At 39.7% G+C, this 21247-nt stretch overlaps 1 protein-coding gene across 1 annotated transcript; it reads left to right on the top strand.

The window, feature by feature from the left end:
- The first annotated feature begins 9215 nt into the window (after window positions 1–9215).
- Window positions 9216–9719, top strand: LOC138898919 (uncharacterized). The gene has a single exon (XM_070185028.1). The coding sequence runs from the start codon at window positions 9216–9218 to the stop codon at window positions 9717–9719; it is 504 nt and encodes a 167-aa protein (XP_070041129.1).
- The last annotated feature ends 11528 nt before the right edge of the window (window positions 9720–21247 follow it).

The following is a 21247-nucleotide window of genomic DNA, read 5'->3' as shown; positions in this document are numbered from 1 at the left end:
CCAGCTTTATATTGATGTTTAGTCAGCATTCGCAATTGTCCTGCAATATGGCCCATGGCCAAAGTATGACATTATATGTTTAGAGTCCCTTAGTTGCAAGTTGGTATGCAAGGATAGGTGAGGCACTGGGTGCCGGTCTCGCCCCAGGCTCGGAGTTTTACATACTAGTACTATTCCATATGTACTAACGTCCTTTTTGTCGGGGGCGATGCATCTTTAATGGATGCAGGTGGTTCCGTAGCAGGTGGTATTGATCAGTGATAGCAGCACACCCTCTCCTCAGCTGACTTGGTGAGCCCCACTTCATTTCGGGGTTTTGTATCTCTTATCCTTTGTATATAGCATTTTGAGGTATAGCCGGGGCCTTGTTGTCGGCACTGTCATAGCACTTATTTGTTCCCGTTAGAGGCTCCGTAGACATAGTGTGGGTTGTATCTATTTTTGGAAAGGTTAAAATAAAAATGTTGTAATTGTATCATTTGTTCCACTTTAACTATGATTGTAAAATGTACTATTTTGAAGACTTGTTAATGATGTAACTAATGGAAATGAACTGGAGTTACTCACATGACCTCTTACTGTCTAATTAATGAAGTGTATTCTTCTTTTTATTTATAGGTGAGTTGGGTAGATGGAACTTTGCAGGCTTGCTCGACCAGGGTAACTCTGTTTAGCGTCAGTCACGCTCCCCGAGGTCGGGCGTGATACTAACCTAACCCGCTAAGTAAGCCAACTAACAGTCAACACAATCCAGATTAGATTTATAAGAAAATAGTGAAGAATTATCTGAACATTCATACAATAATCCCAAAGACTGGTAGTACAAATCATGAGCTTCTAAGACATAGAATTTACAAAAGCTAGTAGGAAATAAATACATCATTTATCCGAAGTTTACATAAAAAGATTAGCAAAATCTAAAACTACCAAGGACAAGTGGCAGCTATAACCGGAACGCAGGTACATCATCGATGCCAGCTCCCACCATACACAGCAACTCCCGCTCCAAAATCTATACGTAAGGTACAGAAGTGTAGTATGAGTACAACCAACCCCAGGTACCTAGTAAGTATCTTGACTAAACTCGGTAAAGTAGTGACGGGGCTTTTTAGTTAAAAGATACTCACTGATATAATATGTGCAGTAGAATAGCAATAGAAACGATACTAGAACATAACATAAAAGAGTACAAGAACAAATATACGAAGAAGTAAATGATTACTAGTAGAAATAACGGTCAATATCTCTCAATATCAAAAACAATTCTTTCCTTAAAGCGACGAGCAACAAACCACGATAGTAAATTCATAACTTGAATAGCGTGACATCATGTACTCAAAATACCAAATCAAATGTCACGGCAAAACCCTTTGTGCATTTATCTCATCCTTACCAAATATACGTATGACAGTACCAACCAGGTGAAATATATGCCAATAACCGTAATGACAAAGTGGGAACTACGCAGGTAGTAGTAACGAACAAGGCAGTACATATGGACAACAGTAATAGACTAGGTGGGAGTCATAGAAGTAATGATAGCAATTAAAATAGAAAAACATAAATTTCACTAACTAACATGGTAGAAGGCTTAGATGTAAACATAACAAACATGAAGGAAGCATGATCTTTGCAAGCTAAACAAATAGAAGGTGTGGATAACTAACATGGTAGAAGGCTTAGATGTAGATATAACAAACATGAAGGAAATCATGATCTTTATAAGCTAAACAAATAGAAGGCATGGATAACTAACATGATAGACGGCTTATACGCAAAGTGCAACAATTGAGATACGGCATAGATGTAGATATGACAAATAAGAAGGAAAGCACGATATGTACAAGTTAAACAGATAGAAGGGATAGATAATACGACAACAATTGATGTAAAGGACAAAGGCAGAACAATAATGACAAGTCATATAGAAAAACATAGGTGCAACAGTAACATCACAAGTTAAAGGCATGAATGTATCACAAGGAAAAGGTATCACAATATAATGCATGTCTCTCATCCTCGCCTGCACGGAACCACCCTTCGGGCCATGAACATATGATACTATAAAACAATGGCACGACATTACCATTCATGCTTTTACTCTCATCCTCACATGATAATGTAAATGAAATGACACGGTATCACCATTCGTGGTTTACATTCTTCCTCACATGGTAATGTATATGCAATGGCATGGCATCACCCTTTGTTCTTTACACGCTTCCACACATGGAAATATATATGCAATGGCACAGCATCACCCTTCGTATTTTACACTCTTCCTCACCAAGCACGTGTGTATCAATAACAAGCAAGGTAGGAAGCATGAATAACATCGAGGAAAGTGATCAAGTAAATATTCCAAATGAACATAAATCACCACATTCAAGCCAATAACAATTCAACAAACCTCAAGAACATTATTGTTCAAGTATCTCAACAAATCTCAAAAGAATGATATTCAACTCAAGTAGAGAATCCAATATCTCAAGAATAATGGTCGTAGCGATGTATTTGTGATTAAGTGTAATGACGACTAAATTTAACACATCAATAATTTCACAAAAAGTTCATCAATTTTTAATCAAGTTATAGTAAGTTAAATCATGGTTTCTAGCATTGAACTTCATATTCGTATTAATCTAGAAGTCAAGTAAAACAAGAAGCAAGAAGGTCACATAATACTACAAGGCACAAATAATCGTATAATCTAACCCCAAGCATGATTAACCCTAGCACATGCATATACGGTCGTCACCACATATATGCATCACCCTCACATGTAGCAAACAATATCAATTAGTAGATAAAATTCCCCCAACAAAGTTTCAAACAAGCAAAATTGATACACTAGAAGTGTCATCCCGCTCAAATCGACATCCAAATGGCTCGAAACTAGCCAAAAGCAACTGAAAATCATCAAATAATGCCATAGGAAGCAAACCCAAGCTATAAAGGTCAAATCTTTAATCAAATATCCAAAGTCAACCAAAAATTTAAACTCGGGCTCGCACCTCGGAACCCAACAAAACCCACAAAATCCAACAACCCATTCAATTATGAGTCCAACCGTACTAATTTCACTCAAATCCGACTCTGAATCGTTGTTCAAACCCAAAAAATCACTTTAGGAAAATTTAGACAAAACCCACAATTTCTCTTTTGAAATCATTAATCAAATTCCAAAAACGAAGATAGATTCATGAATTATAATCAAAGCTGAGTAGAAAACACTTACCCCAGTCCATGTGGTAAAAATCGCCTCCAAAATTGCCCAAATCCGAGCTCCCCAACTCAAAATGTGAAAAACAACTCAAGGTCTGAAGCACATACGCGACTGCCACAAAATTACATTTTGCGTTCGCGTAACAACCCTCGCGAATGCGGTTCACATCTAAGTCAATGCTTCGCGAACACGTCGAGGTCATCGCAAATGCGTAGACTACACTACCAGTCCCTAGCTTCCTTACGCGAACCCGGAAGTCATGACGCGAACACGGACCATAACCAATTCACACATTTGCGATCACGCACCACCTGTCGCATCCCCGATGAACTACTCCACCAACATACTAAATCACACTTCGCAATCACGGCTGGACCTTTGCGATCGCGAAGAACACTAGGGGAATCAGAAAACAGCATAACCAGCAATGCGTGCAAACTCTAAAATGGTCCGAAATCAATCTGAAACACACCCGAACCCCTCAAGACCCCGTCCGAAAATACCAACAAGTACCATAACATAACACAAACTTACTCAAGGCCTCAAATCACTCAAAAAAACATCAAAATCACGAATCGTACCTCAAATCAAACTTAATGAATTTTTTGAACTTTCAACTTCCAAATCGCGTGCCGAACCAAATCAAATCAACTCGGAATGACCTCAAATGTTTCACACAAGTCCCAAATGAAATGACGAAGCTATTCCAATTCCCGAAATCGTAATTTGAACTCGATATCATCAAATTCAACACCCGGTCAAACCTTGAACTTTTCAAACCTTTAAATTGCCAACTTTCGCCAATTAACGCCAAAAATTCAAGAAACATCCAAATACAAATTCGAGAATACGTGTAATGACCCGACTAGTCGTTTTGTATAATTGTATCATGTTTCACCTTTTTATACTTCACACATGTATGTTTATGGTTTTATAACTTACGGGATTGATTAGTTTTGTTCCGGGAAGCTTACGGGTTGATTCAGACCCTTTGATTCTTGACTTGAAAGCCTAAGTTAGAAATATTAACCAAACTTTGACATTTATAAAAATAACCCTGGATATATTTTGATGAATCTGATAGCTTTGTATCGTGCTTTTAGACATAGGTGTATTCTCGGAATTGATTAGGAAAGTCTGTAGGTTGATTTATGTTGTTTTGCCAAACTTTGGCAATTTGAAGTTGAAAAGTTTGACCGTACATTGACTTTTAGCTATCGATCACGAAATTTGATTTTGAGACTTTGAATATGTCCGTTATTCTATTTAGAACTTCTCTATAAAATTTGGTATCCTTTGGACTTGATTTGATAGGATCGAACGTTTATTTGCAATTCTATAGATTCTTGAACATCACTTTGCAATTCATGCGTTTTAGTGTTTGATTCATAGTTTTAAGTGTTATTTTTGTATTTTGATTGTGTGAGAGAGTTCGTATGATAGTTTTAGACTTTTGTGGGTGTTTGGTTTTGAGCCCCGAGGGCACGGATGAGTTTCGGACATGTTTCGAAAGATTTTGAACTGAAAATGAAAAATCTGGTGTTTGTGCCTCTGGTGTCGCATTTGCAAACACCAGGTACACAATTGCGATCTTAGCAGGGGGGCTCAAGTATCAAAATTGCGATACCTACCTTGCAATTGTGATACCTGGCTCGCAATTGCGATACCTGGCTCGCAATTGTGATACCTGGCTCACAATTGCGAAGAAGCTCAGGTAGAGGGGTAGTTCTCATTTGCGACAAAACAATCGTGTTTGCAATGGAGACATGCTTCGCAAATGCGAAGCCAGAGTCGCAATTGTGACCTCCTCATAGGACTGATAGTGGATGCATTTGCAAGGAATACTTCACAATTGCGAGGGTTCGCAATTGCGAACCCATGTCACAATTGCGACATCTGCAGCTGATCCGAAGGGCTGGAAGTCAGGATTTCATGTCATATTCTCTCATTTTGGAACCCTAGACTCAGTAGGAGGCGATTTGGATAGGGGATTTTCATCTACAAACTTTGGGTAAGTGATTTTAATCTATTTCTAACTATATTCCATCAATATATCTTAGATTGTAACACCAAAACCATGTGAATCAAAGTGAAAATTTGTGAAACTTTGTCAAATTTTTGAAAAATAAGAATTTGAGTTTTGAGAGTCCATTTGGACTCAAATTTTGAAACTAATCACATAAATGAACTCGTGGGGTAATGGGTAGTCGGAATCTACCCTTGGACCCGGGTTTTGACCTGGCGAACCCCTAGTTGACTTTTTGGGAAAAGTGTAATGATCATAGCTTTATCTATTATAATTTATTTCCCTTGTGTTGTTTTATATATTAAGTCGATTTTGGTTAAATTTGAGCCATGTGGAGGCGAATTTTAGGGAATAAGCTATTTCCGAGGGTTGAGTTGGCCTAATTCTGGTATCTTGTCTAACTTTGTGGGGGGGGAACTACCCCTTAGGATTTGGTATTGATTGTGCCATTTGTGTTACGTGAAATCCGTGTACGTAAGGTGACGAGTGCGTACACGGGTTGTATGTTGTATATGACCGGTTTAGATTACTTAGACTCTTTCCATACTTTAATTGAATTGCCATACATTTTCTAAATTCTCATAGTCAATCTACTCTTATTTGTGTTAGTCTATCCTTACACGCCTTAAATAACTTTGTTAACACTTGTTCTATATCTTATTTGATATTTTTGCTCTTATGCCTTAGTTGAACTTGTTGCTTCTTTCTTTGTCACATGCTATCTCTTCCATTATTGATTTATTACTATTTGAAGTTATTGTTACATGTTATCTCCTTCATTATTGATTATTCTTATTTGAAGTCATCGGTATATGTTATCTCTTCCATTATGAGTTATTCTTATTGAGTATCATGGTTACACATTATCTTTCTCATTGTTGAGTTATTATTGTTGAAGTTGTGAAAGACATTATCACATTGAGGCGAAGTGTTAATTGTTGAGACATCTTTCTTGTTGAGAGGTTTACATTCATTGTTGTTGTTGATAATCTTGCACACGTTGTGGTTGAGCCATGTGCTATTGTTGTGGAAACATCGATACTGTTTATTATTGGCAAGTTGTAACATTTGGACACTTGTGGTGCGGATTGTTATTGTGATGTGATGTTGACGCGCATGCGGCCATGTAAGGATAGGGGTTAATGTGCATGTGGCGGCATAAGGTGGAACTTATGTGTGTGTTGCTCATAAGGAAATTACATGAAGCCACGCGGCATCATAAGGTGGGCTAAAGTGCGTGTAGCTATTTCAGGAAAAATAGTTTCAAAACTATTTAAATGTAAGGCTCACGAGGCAGTATAAAGAAAAGATTGTGATTGAAATTGAGAAATGTGATTACTAGGTGGTACCTCGGTTGTGTTTGTTGTTATATACGAGGTGGTACCTCGGTTGTGATTCTTATTATACACAAGGTCGTACCTCATTGTGATTCTTGTTGTTTATCTTATGGTGCAAAGAGTTTTCGGTGGGAACAGTTCTTGTTATTTTGTTCTTCCTTGTTCTATCAGTTATTGTCCGTACATGAACATTGTGGTTCTTTTCAATTGCTTCCTTGTTGTTATCTCTGTGCTTACAATCCTTTCGTTAGTCTACGTTATTAACTTGTTTAATATTACTTATTCCTCTGCTTCCATTAATTCTTGTCATTACGTTTTCATTCTGATTACTATATCCTAGTAGGTGTCTTGACTTGGCCTCATCACTACTCTACCGAGGTTAGGCTTGATACTTACTGGGTACCATTGTTGTGTACTCATACTACGTTTCTATATATTTTTTTTGTACAGATCCAGGTACATCTTCTAGTGTCGGACGTTAGTGATCAACTATTAGCTACTTTACAGAGACTTCAAGGTATACCTGCTCGGTGTCTGCAGGCCTCGGAGTTACCTTCCTTTGTCTTTACTTCTTGTTGTATTTTCATTCAGACAATGATGTAATAGACATTTTAGTTTACTCTGTAGAGCTTATGATTTAGTTCCACCGATTTTGGAAAGTGTTTTATTGAGATTCTATTTCAGAAGATTATATGAGTTTATCAGACTTGCTTTAGTATTTATGTGAATTATTTTTGTCAAGTTATTATTAAATATTAGTCTTACCTAGTCTTAGAGACTAGGTGTCATCTCGACATCTTAAGGAGGGAAATTGGAGTCGTTACAAGTTGGTATCAGAGCTCTAGGTTCATAGGTATTACGAGCCATGAGCAAGTTTAGTAGAGTCTTGCGGATCGGTACAAAGGCGTCTCTACTTATCTTCGAAAGGCTACATAACTGTTAGGAAAACTTCACTTCTTTGATTCCTTATCGTGTGAATTGGTTGACTTTAAAACTGAATCTTTGACTTTCTATTCTCTCACAGATGGTGAGGCCACGCCCTGTTGTATCTGATGATCAGACACCCAGGTAGAGGCCGAGGAGGGGCACGTGGTGCAGCTAGAGCACCTGCCTGAGCTGCGACAGAGGAGCCACCAATAGCTCCAGTTGGGGGGCAGGCACCCAAGGCGCATGTTTCCACCCCTGCACTTCAGTAGACCCTTGCACAGTTCTTGAGCATGTTCAGTACCTTAGTTCAGGTAGAGTTGATTTCACTTGCATCAGCCACACCTTAGGTTGGGGGAGGAGCTCAAACTCTCGCAGCCCGTACTCTAGAATGGTGGGTCTATGTTAATCAGATACCAAAGGTTATACTAGTACATCCTATTATTCCAGTTCTGCCCGAGGTTAGAGCAGCATCATCTAAGGAGGAGCATCTTAGACTTGAGAGGTTCAAAAAGTATCACCCTCCTATTTTCAGTGGTTTGTCTTCAGAGGATGCACATGGTTTTCTAGAGAAGTTCCATTGTATTCTCTGCACCATGGGTATTGTGGAGATGAGTGGGGTTGCTTTTACTATATTCCAACTGTCAGGAGCAGCTTATCAATGGTGGCGAGTGTACGAGGAGGGTAACCCAGTCGATGCAGCTTCACTTACATGGACTCAGTTTTCAGAGTTGTTCTTGAGAGAATTTGTTCCCCGGACTCTTAGGGATGTATGGTGCGCGGAGTTTGAGCAGCTGCGCCAGGGTTCTGAGACAGTGTTAGAGTATGTTGTCTGATTCAGTGATTTGTCCGAACATGCACCTGCCTTGGTTTCTACAGTCAGAGAGAGAGTCCGTCAATTTATCGAGGGGCTCAACTATGGCATTAGATTTAGCATGGCTCGAGAGTAGGAGACTAATACCCCATATCAGCAGGTGGTAGAGAATGCATGGAGGTTAGAGGGTATGCAGGGTCATCAGAGAGAGAGGACAGGGAAGCCAAAAGGCCTTAAGGTACTGGAGGATTTAGTGGTGGTCACGCTGCAGCTACAACCCGTCATGGCAGATGCTTTGTGAGTCTTCCAGTTCACTCAGCACTTCCAGCTTCTAGTGGTGCTCCGATTATTCCAAGGTCTCAAGTTACACACTTTGTTCAGCCACTTTCTAGTGCACCTCCTGCACGGGGTGCCTTCAGCGGTCGGTCCAGTCGACTAGGCCCGAGCCAGTCCCAGTAGCCACGCCCACCGAGATATTTCTTTAAGTGTGGTGATACCCGTCACATGATTAGGGACTACCCCAGATTCAGGAGGGGTACACCTCCACAGACTACTCAGGCTCCACAGATTCAGCCAAGTCCAAAGACTTCTCAGGCCATGATTTCTGCCCCAATTGCCGCTCCACCCACACAGCCAGCTAGGGGTGGGGGACGGGAAGGTAGAGGTCGCCCTAGAGGGGGAGGGCAGGCCAGATTCTATGCTTTTCTGGGTAGGTCGGAGGCAGTCGCTTCATACGCAATCATTATAGGTATGGTTCCGGTTTGCCATAGAGATGCATCAGTATTATTTGATCCGGGATCCACTTATTCATATGTGTCATCTTACTTTTCCCCGTATTTGGATATATCTCGTGATTCTTTGAGTTCTCCTTTTTATGTGTCCACGCTTATGGGAGATTCTATTATTGTGGACCGTGTGTATCGATCGTGTTTAGTTGTTATTGGTGGTTTTGAGACCAGACTTGACCTATTGTTACTTAGTATGGTAGACTTTGATGTTATCTTGGACATGGACCAGTTGTTGCCCTATCATGCTATTCTAGATTGTTACACCAGGACTGTAACATTAGCTATGCCAGGTTTTCAATGGTTAGAGTTGAGGGGTGCATTAGATTATGTTCCTAACAGGGTTGAGTCATTTCTAAAGGTTCAGTGGATGGCTGAGAAGGGGTGTGATGCTTTTCTAGCCTTTGTGAGAGATGTCAGTGTTGATACCCCTACCGTTGAGTCAGTTCTGGTAGTGAGAGACTTCCCAGATGTATTTCCAACGAATCTTCTGGGCATGCCGCCGGATAGGAATATCAATTTTGGTATTGACTTGTTGCCAGGCACTCAGCCCATTTCTATTCCACCATATCATATGGCCCCAGCGAAGTTAAAGAAGTTAAAGTAGTTGTTGCAAGAGTTGCTTAATAAGGGTTTCATTCGGCCTAGTATGTCGTCGTGGGGTGCTCCGGTTTTGTTTATGAAGAAGAATGATGGTTTTATGCGCATGTGTATTGATTATCGGCAGTTGAACAAAGTTACAGTGAAGAACATGTATTTATTGTCGCATATTGATGACTTATTTGATCAACTACATGGTGTCAGAGTGTTCTCGAAGATTGATTTGCAGTCAGGTTATCATCAGCTAAAGAATCGGGATTCGGATAATCCGAAGACTGCCTTTAGGACTCGGTATGGTCACTACGAGTTCCTTGTGATGTCATTTGGGCTAACCAACGCCCCGTATCATTTATGCACCTAATGAATAGTGTATTTCAGCCATATATTAATTCATTCATCATTGTGTTTATTAATGACATCTTGGTGTACTCCTGCAGCCGGGAAGATCATGAGCAGCACCTGAGGATCGTGCTCCAGACCTTGAGAGAGAAGAAGTTGTATACAAAATTCTCAAAGTGTGAATTCTGGCTTGATGCGGTGGCATTTTTGGGTCATGTGGTGTCGAGTAAGGGGATCAAGGTAGATCCTAAGAATATTGAAGTAGTTCAGAGTTGGACCAGACCATCTTCAACACTGAGATTCAGAGTTTTCTTGGTTTGGCTGGGTATTATCGCCATTTCTTAGAGGGCTTCTCATCTATTGATGCACCTATGACCAGATTGACCTAGAAGGGTGGTCCTTTCAGATGGTTAGATGAGTGTGAGGCAAGCTCTCAAATGCTCAAGACTGCTTTGTCTACATCCCCAGTTTGGTGTTGCCTATGGGTTCGGGGTCTTACACTGTGTACTGTGATGCATCCCGTGTTGGCCTTGGAACGGTGTTGATGCAAGACGGTAGGGTGATTGCCTATGTGTCTCGCCATCTGAAGGTCCATGAGAAGAACTATCTGGTCCACAACTTAGAATTGGCAGCTATTTTTCATGCTTTGAAGATTTGGCCGCACTATTTGTACGGTGTCCCTTGTGAGGTTTATACCGACCACCGGAGTCCACAACATATGTTCAAACAAAAATATCTTAACCTGTGGCAGTGGAGATGGTTAGAGTTGCTTAAGTACTATGATATCACTATTCTATATCATCCCCGAAAGGCCAATGTGGTGGCCGATGCCTTGAGTCGAAAGGCGGAGAGCTTGGGCAGTTTAGCATATCTATCGGCAGTAGAGAGGCCACTAGCCATGGATGTTTAAGCCTTTGCCAACTAGTTTGTTAGATTGGATGAGAGCCCGGTCGAGTTCTTGCTTGCATGGTTTCTCAGTATCCTTTATATGATCTCATTAGAGAGTGTCAGTATGACGACCCCCATTTTCTTGTCCTTAAGAACACGGTACAGCATGTCGATGCCAAGGAGGTTTCTATCAGAGATGACGGTGTGTTGCGTATGCAGGGCCGGTTATGTGTCCCCAATGTGGATGGGTTACATGCGTTGATCCTTCAGGAGGTCCACCGTTCGTGGTACTCCATTCATCCGGGTGCCGCTAAGATGTATCAGGATTTGAGGCAGCACTATTGGTGGAGGAGAATGAAGAAAGACATAGTGGAGTATGTAGCTCGGTGCCTAAATTGTCAGCAAGTGAAGTATGAACATCAGAGGGTGGGTGGTTTGCTTCAGAGACTTGAGATTCCAAAGTGAAAATGGGAGCGTGTTACCATGGACTTCGTTGTTGGGCTCCCACGGACTCAGAAATATTTGAAGCGGTATCGGTGATTGTGGACAGGTTGACTAAGTCGGCTCATTTCATTCCGGTAGTGACTACCTATTCTTCACAGCAGCTAGCTCAAATTTATATCGGCGAGATTGTCCGACTTCATGGCATGCCGGTATCCATCATCTCTGACGAGGGCACGCAGTTCACATCATGTTTCTGGAGAGCTATACAGCGTGAGTTAGGCACACAGGTTGAGTTGAGTACAACATTTCACCTCCAGACAGACGGACAGTCTGAGAGCACCATTTAGATTTTGGAGGATATGATTGGTATATGTGTTATGGTTTTGGAGGGTTCTTGGAATCAGTTATTTCTGCTTGTGGAGTTTGCCTACAACAACTACTACCAATCGACTATTCAGATGGCTCCCTATGAGGCCCTGTATGGGAGACGGTGTCATTCACCAAATGGTAGGTTTGAGCCGGGAGAGGCTAAGTTATTAGGCACAGATTTGGTATGTCCTCATCTATTCATCACTTCAGGTATGTCCTTATTCACATTTGAGGATGAACATTTGTTGTAAGATGGGAGAATGTAACAAACCGACCGGTCGTTTTGTGTTATTGCACCCTGTTTCCCCTTTTGTTGAAATTTGGCAATTTGAAGTTGAAAAGTTTGGACGTAAGTTGACTTTTAGCTATCAATTTTGGAATTTTATTTTGGTACTTGGAATAGGTCCGTTATGCTATTTAGAACTTGTCTTCAAAATTTGGTATCATTTAGAGTTGATTCGATAAGATTCCGGCTTTTAGTTCTAATTCTAGAGATTCTTGAACTTTACTTTGAAATTGATGCATTTTCGTGTTCGATTCGTAGTTTTAGGTGTTATTTTTGTATTTATCACACGAGCGAGTTCATATGATATTTTTAGACTTGTGTGGATTGTTGGTTTGGATCTCTGAGGTCTCGAATGAGTTTCAGACATATTTCAAAAGGTTTTGAACCGAAAATGAAAAATCTGGTGTCTGGTGACTCTGATGTTGGATTAGCGAACACCAGGTTCGCAATTGTGGGATTAGCAGGGGGCTTAGGTATCTCAATTGCGATATGTGGCTCGCAATTGTGAAGAAGCTCAGGTAGAGGGGTAGTTCGCATTTGTGACAAAACAATCGCATTTGCGATGGAGACAGGCTTCGCAAATGCCAAGCCAGAGTCGCAATTGCGACCTCCTCGTAGGACTGACAGTGTCCGCATTTGCGATGAATACTTCGCAATTGCGAGGGTTCACAATTGCAAAACCATGTCACAATTGCGACATCTGCATTTGTTCAAAAGGGCTGGAAGTCGGGATTTCATCTCATATTCTCTCATTTTGGAACACTAGACTCGGTAGGAGGCGATTTGTAGAGGGGATTCTCATCTGCAAACCTTGGGTAATTGATTTCCCTTGCATTATTTGATGATATTAAGTTAATTTTTGTTATATTTGAGCCGTGTGGAGGCAAATTTTAGGAAAAAAGCTATTTCCAAGGGTTGAGTTAGCCTAGTTGAGGTAAGTATCTTGCCTAACTTTGTGGGGGGGGGGGGGAACTACCCCTTAGGATTTGGGATTTATTATGTCATTTGTTTTACGTGAAAGCCATGTACGCAAGGTAACAAGTGGGTACACAGGTTGTATGTGGTATTTGACCGGTTTAGGTTACATAGACTCTTTCCATGCTTTAATTGAATTGTCATATCATGTTCTAAATTCTCATAGTCAATCTACTCTTATTTGTGTTAGTCTATCCTTACATGCCTTACATGACTTTGTTAACACTTGTTCTACATCTTACTTGATATTTTGCTCTTATGCCTTAGTTGAACTTGTTGCCCCTTTCATTGTCACGTGTTATCTCTTCCACTGTAGATTTATTACTATTTGAAGTTATTGTTACATGTTATCTCCTTCATTGTTGATTATTCTTATTTGAAGTCATCGGTATATGTTATTTATTTCATTATGAGTTATTATTATTTAGTATCGTGGTTACACATTATATTTCTCATTGTTGAGTTATTGGTGTTGAAGTTATGATAGTCCTTTATCACATTGAGGTGAAGTGTTAATTGTTGAGACATCTTTCTTGTTGAGAAGTTTACATTCATTGTTATGTTTGATATTCTTGCACACATTGTGGTTGAGCCATGGGCTATTGTTGTGGAAACATCGATATTGTTGATTAATGGCAAGTTGTGATATATGGGCACTTATGGTGCGAGTTATTATTGTGATGTAACATTGACGTGCATGCGGTAGTATAAGGATATGTGTTAATGTGCATGAGGCAGCATAAGGTGGGACTTATGTATGTGTAGCTTATAAGGGAATTACGTGAAGCCATGCGGCGTCATAAGGTGGGTGGGATAAAGTGCGTGTAGCTATTTTGGGAAAAATATTTTTAAAACTATTTAAATGTAAGGCTCACGCGGCGATATAAAGAAACATTGTGATTGAAATTTAGATAAGTGATTACGAGGTGGTACCTTAGTTGTGATTGTTGTTATATATGAGGTGATACCTCGGTTGTAATTCTTATTGTACATGAGGCCGTACCTCGTTGTGATTCTTGTTGTATATCTTATGTTGCAAAGAGTTTTTGGTTGTAACACTTCTTGTTGTTTTGTTCTTCCTTGTTCTATCAGTTATTGTCCATAAATGAACATTGTGGTTCTTTTCAATTGCTTCCTTATTGTCCGTAAATGAACATTGTGTTGGTTGGCTGAAAGCCAAGGCCACTAAGAGCTTATTGTTTGAACTTTCTATTGGTGCGAGCATTCCCCGGTATTTTTTTGAAATTCTTGGGAACTTTGACACATTGATATTTCTGGGTTCTTGTGGATCTTTTGTTCTTTATTGTTGTCCGTTTAACCGGTAAGCTACTTGACTTTGCAATTTCATCCCTATGTGTCTTTGATTCACATGTGTTCTCACCTCTGAAATGCATAGCTTAATGTATTTTCTAGATTATTTTGTGCGCGATTCGGTTAAGTCTACTGTATTCTAAGTCTCTTTAGCATCTAACTTCCTCTTAATGCTGCTAGTTTTGAGATTACTTAAGTCTAATTTGGATAATCTGATTCTCTAAAGTTTGTTTAACCGGTGTATTGGTGCCTGAACAATCCCTAAAACTTGCTTACTTGCCTATAACACATGTTCCCCTTCTATTGTGCCACTTAACATTAGCCACATACCCATTAATGATTGACTGAGATCTTAGCAGTTACCTCAACTTGTCTTCCATGCCCTGCTTGAATCATTTTGTTTTATGGCATAACTTAAACCTTCTTTAGTTACTTAATTTATTGTGTCAATCCTAGAATATCTACATGTACTGTTTGGTATGAGCTTGCTATCTTGTAGTGCTCTGAATCTCTACAAGGTTTGTCATGTATGTACAATATGTTTCAATTTGTATTAAGACCATTTTCTATCGACTATGACCTTGCTTATTTGCTAATATGTCTCCCTGGCATGTTTATGGTTCATCTGATATCCTGTTCTTTCAGTGATTATTTTTCTTGTCACAATGTGCATCCCCATCATGTCTAAATACTGATTAGCATGACAGTAGGATGTGTTTTTAGCATCATCTCTTAGGTTTTAACTTGTTTGTATTGTGCATTTGTGACGGCAAACTTGTTTCTCCCCTGACCCTTCCCACATGTGATTTTGTCATAAGTTGTGCTCCCTATCATGTCTCAATGCAGCCTTGTTTCCTTATAAGAGTTAATATGTCTATCTTATTGACGCTAAGATGTATACTTAACCTAAATTAGACTTCTTAGGTCTCAACCTGTTTGCGTTAACTTTTGTCAAAATTTTACAAACATGTTTCTCCCTCTAATATGGGGCTATTATGTGCTACTTTGCTAAATGTTGAAGTTCTACTGAACAAAGTCTTGTGATCTGCTTGATTAGTTGTTTCATATGCTCAGCTTGACTATGTCTGTTTTAAGTATAAGTGTATCACCTAACTTCTGTCCCTCCATCACTATCCACCTTCCTTACTTGCTACTTATGCTATTCTGAATCCTTCATTCTTAGCCAGATGAAATCCAAGGCTACCTAGGTTACAGAGTTGGCCTCCCTAGTGTGAGCACTGTCCGGGGTCCAATTGAGACCCTTGTGAACTTTGACAAACTAGGGCTTGGTCCTTAGTCACTCCCTCAAACTCCAAAACTGTTCCTACTATTCCATTTCCCCTGTCATGTACTGTGTATCTGAATTTGGTTGTTTCAAGTGGCGCAACACTTGGTGCTATGGTTAAGTACATTGGTTTGGATTCTTCTATGGACCCTTGAGTCATGTATTGAACGCGACTCTCTGTTGAAGGTCTGGGTATGTTGTAGGAGAAGTTGAAGTCCCAAGCAATGCTAGGTATTTATTTGAGCCTATTGTGGGCCTATTCAATGTTATGTATCATTGTTACTTTACTCATTATTGGGCTTGTAATAGTCTTTGTATAAATAATTGGGGTTGTTAGTAAAAGGGAATGGGGTAGATTTTAATATACATATGTGATGGGTAGATAACATGCATATAGAACTTAATGATGTGTTTGCTATATGCGTCGTTCACTCTCTATGTACATTATTAGAAATCATTCCATTAGGGAAATCAAACACTCACACAACTTGTATGCAATCAAAGCACAAGTGCTTTATTTATTCCCATGTCTACTGCTATGTGTCGCTAGACAGCATGCCTATAGGAAATAAATGCCAATAATTGTCCTTCAATTTGCATAAATGCACCATGTTCATTAGATATCATGCCTATAGGATTTTAATTATTTCATTCGCTATTGCACCTAGAAAACATGCCTATAGGAGCTAAATATAAAAAATTAGTTCCAATCGCCAATCTTTAAAAATCCTGCCTATAGGGTATTACTACTCGTTCTAAAGTGCTGATACTGGACTCTTCAAACGCTGTTTATTACTTAGCCATGCCACTATTAGAAAGCATGAGTAATTCTGAGCATGTCCAACAATTTTTACTGTCCCTTACTGTGTAAACCGCTTAGAGATCATGCCTATAGGTCTTATTAACTTATAATCTGTAATCTCAATAAACAACTTAGCAGTATCAGATACTCTCAAACTGGTAATTTTAGAAATCATAGGTCTAAAGTGGCGCCCTGCATCTGAAACTGCTGGCATATTTAGATCAGATCATATAGAAACCATGCCTATAGAGCTTAATGAGTTCAATCTTCCTCAATTCTGAAACTGTATAATGCCTAACGTAGAAATCTTTTTGTGTGCATTTGTTGTTTAATTGCGGAGGTTAACTTGAGCCTTTAACTGTCCTTAAGTGCAGTCCTATTTGTTTTGAATTGTTGCCTAGTTTTGACATTTTCTTATCATCCTAAGTAAAGTCTAAAACTACCCAAAATAGAGGTCTAATGCCTCCTGGACCATAGGTATGAGACGGGTAGTGCACGCATAAGCAACTGCTTATAATTGAACTTGTGTGCTTTAGGTAATAACTTAAAGATAGTAATCGGGTAGCAGGAGATGATAGTTTGTGCCCGCTGAATAATATGAGTAACACCCCATCTTCAAGGAGTTATGAAGTATTATTTATGTTGCACGCGGTGATCCTTTAGGCTAAAAAACTTAAGAACCCCCATCTTATTCCTCTTTTATATTTGAATCAAGTGTTTGTATTTCCTCAAAGCCTTTTAATAATAAAGTTTCTCAAACTTCTTGCTTTCTCTGTCTTTATTTACCCGACTAATTCATATAATTCAAGTTCAGCCGGGACCCACAGTTGTGGACCTCGAAGAGTGCCTAACACCTTCTTTTTGAGGTAATTTCGGGCCTTTACCCGATCTCTGGTGATGCAAACTAGTCAAACCCGAGTCATATGCAAATAGGTGCCCTAACGCACCTTAAACCGTTAGGTAGCAACTCTCTTCTTTTAATGCCTCCTTAAAAGAGTTGTCACATGTTGAAACTCGATTTTGCGCGAGAAACTGGGGGGCGCGACAGCATGGCGACTCTGCTGGGGATACACACTTAGGCTCTTACTATAATGAACTTGGCTTATGTAGATTAGTTTTTTATAAACGCACATTCCTTTTCCATCTTTAATTTGCTAAATTTTGCTATTACATGCACATCCCTTTCCCGTTCGCCTTTACTTGTTTAAACCCGTTATAACATGCACGTCCCTTCCCTTCTCCATCTTTATGTTCTTAAATTTGTTATAACATGCACATCCCTTTCCATATTCGCCCTTAGTTGCTCTAACTGCTATTTATTAGTTATATCATATCTCTCCCACCCCTACTCCCTTGCTCACTTTATTATATTCCGCATTTCCACGAACTAACTTCTTCTTTTGTCTTTCTTTTTACGTCCTTTATGTTTTATCTTAATACTGCATTTATTGCTTTCACATATTTGGAAATGTGTTATTATCTTTGCATAAAGCATACTCCACATCATATTCCACTCGTGCCCAACTAATACCATAGCGGCACTTGATGAGTATCCGCGCTCTTCCAAAAACTACCCTTTTAATTTGGAAAGGCTTATTTGCGGTAAAACTAGTCGATCAGTGATGTTTGGCATATTTCGATATGTGTTGATGTTACTTTACCCATATTTTAACCACTTCTTGATGTTATTTGACCTTTAAAATTTCCAACATGGTTTAATTATTGGTTTTATGACTAATTAAGTTATGTGTGACGATTTAAGGTGTTTGGAGTGCAAAATATGAAGAAAAGGTGGTCTAGCCAGAGGAAGAAGGGTTGGATGCGTCGCATCCAACCTAGAAAAACATCATCTTTCGCGCACCCTTAGCAGTGAAGTCGGCCCATAGCGTCCGCCATAGCATCCAAAACTGGGAAGTAGAAGAGAAGGGTGGATGCGTCGCATCCACCCTCGCATGCAAAATTGGGAAGCAGAAGAGAAGGTGGATGCGTCGCGTCCACCCTCACATGCAAAGAAGAAATGGAGGACGAGGTGGATGCGTCGCATCCACCTTAGCATTAGCCCCTGAAGCCGATTTGGGCTAGGGTTAGGAGAACTTTAGCCCACGACTTTTTGGACGATATATATATAAAGCTTTAAAACGCTTTTTAAGAGGAAAACGGGATTTAACAAGGAGGAAGCTACAACCAAGTTCAAAAACCACGAAATTCGTCTTGAGTTCTTATTTCTCTCTTTCTTTTATTGAGTCTTATGCACTCTTATGAAATTTTGGATGATTGCCTGAATATGAGTGGCTAAGAATCCTATTGTTCTAGGGTCATGGGTATACATGAATGTTGATTTTTAAAGTTTAATTTGACTACGTTGAGTTTATCATATTGGGTTGTTTATTTAATTCTATTTTAAATTATTTTGCTGAGTAGCTAACAGTGAAATACTATCTACGAATGTAGAGTTGAACTCGAAAGTGGGAACCCTAGATTGCATATAGAAGTAAATAGAGTAAGTTCTCATACCCGGGCATCGGGGAACGGATTCGCAATTAGGATAGAGATATACCTAATTGCCTTACTCGGTTGTAATATAGGAATTGTAAATGCGTTCTTGTTAAACTTAATTCCATAGACATATAGGTATTAAGCTAACTTGAATAGGTTTGTAAGAACTCGACAGATTCTTACAAGTGAAATTAACTCTGTGAATCAACAATTCCGATAAATCATTTAGTTATTTTAAACCAAGAATGCAACATGAATGTTAGATGACCCGTGACCCTGGAATATTATATCCTACTGATTGTTATTCAAAACTATTTAAGTGTTGTGTTTCTTTCTTAGCAATTCATTATTTGATAGTCTTTAGGTAGTAATTTAGAAAATTATATGTTTTGTTAGAAATATCTTGAATCAATAAGCTATTCGAGTTTAAATTAGTCAAAAGTTAATAATAAGTCTTCATGGGAACGATACTTTATTCACTACTTTATTACTTGACGACCATGTATACTTGCGTGAGTGTGTTTGGACCCGACAAGTTTTTGGCGCCGTTGCCGGGGACTTAGAAATTAGCTACTTGACTAAGTTAAGCTTTTATTAGATATTTGTTCAAGTTTTAATTTTCAGTTTGCCTTATTTGTATCAGCGCAGGATCTTCTCTCGAATGCAGAGGAGTATAAGTGCAAACAACCTCATTCCTCTTGATCCAGAAATCGAACGAACACTACATAGAGTGAGAAGGGAACTTGAAGCTAGAACGAGAATAGAAAGAGAGTTGGACATCGCAGTTCAGCCACAGCCAATAGAGATGGCAGGCAATGGAGAGCGTCCGGTGATTGAAGCCGCAAGGCCCAATCTTGCGAATATGACTCAGGCTATTGTAAAGCCTCATATCACTGGGCATTTTGAACTCAAACAGTACATGGTACAGCTGATTCAGTCCACAGGACAGTATGTGGGTCTATCTCATGAGGACCCGCAGAGGCATATTCAGAACTTCTTGGAAATTAGGGACACTTACAATTATCCGAACGTTTCCAAGGACTATGTCAGGCTGACACTGTTTCCTTTTTCACTGTTGGGGGAAGCTAAGGAATGGTTGCAAAAGGAGCCCGCGAACTCTATCCACACTTGGGATGATTTAGCAAGGAAATTCCTGATCAAGTTTTTCCCAACTAAGAAGACAAAGTCGCTGAGGAGCCAAATTCTTGGGTTCCACCAACGAGATGGTGAGACACTTCGTCAAGCTTGGGAAAGATACAAGAAGCTACTCACAGACTGCCCGCATCATTGTCAAACTGATGAGGTATTGGGTCACACTTTTGTTGATGGGTTAGATGAAGCATCAAAGATGAATCTTGACTCAGCTTGTGGGGGTAGTTGCATGGCAAGGCCGTATAGTGAAATACAACTCTTGCTAAATAACTTCACTGCTAATGACCATAATTGGCAAGGAGAGGGGGATTCAAGAAGGGGAATTAAACAGAAGGCAGCCGGGTTGATTGAGCTTGATGACTTTTCCGCCATGAGAGCCGATATAGCAAAATTGGCAAATCAGATGAACAGAATGACAACACAACAGATGCAACATGTACAGCAGATGTCTATTTGTTGCAACCTATGCGGAGACAGTCATATGATTGACATGTGCCCCACGAATCCTGAATCTATATACTATGTGGGGCAACAAAACAGAGGTTCTATGAATCAACATGCACAATATGGGAACACTTACAACCCAAACTGGAGGAATCATCCTAACTTCTCAGGGGGCGGAAATCAACAGAATCAGAATCAGTATAGGCCTCAAGAAAATTTCACTCAACCTCAGAAGCCACCCCAACAAATGGAAGAAAGTACGAATGACTTGCTGAAAAAGTTGTTGCTAGATACTCAACAGCTCAGAACCGATTTCAGAAATCTTGAGAGGCAAATGGGGCAGTTAGCAGCAAACCAAAATACTAGACCTACAGGCTCACTTCCCAGTGATATAGAGAAGAACCCTCAAGTTAATGCAGTTACACTTAGAAACGGGAGGGAACTAGAGGAAGTGCCAAAGAAGATAAAGAAAAAAACCTTACCTGAGGGGGAGCTGACACCTAAGGCAATAAAAGAGTCAAAGGAAAATGATGCAAGTTCAGAGCGAATGGAGGTTACAAGGCCACCACCACCTTTCCCCCAAAGGTTGCAGAAAAAGAATGACGATCGCATGTTCAACAAATTTCTCTCTACGTTGAGTCAGGTTCAATTAAATATTCCATTAGTGGATGTACTTCGTGAAATTCCAAAGTATGCTAAGTACATAAAAGACATAGTGGCTCACAAGAGGAAATTGACTGAGTT

Source organism: Nicotiana tomentosiformis, chromosome 9 (genome assembly GCF_000390325.3).
Source record: "Nicotiana tomentosiformis chromosome 9, ASM39032v3, whole genome shotgun sequence".
Taxonomy (NCBI): Eukaryota; Viridiplantae; Streptophyta; class Magnoliopsida; order Solanales; family Solanaceae; genus Nicotiana; species Nicotiana tomentosiformis.
The sequence above is the reverse complement of the archived record's forward strand: the minus strand, read 5'-3'. Positions and strand labels throughout refer to the sequence as shown.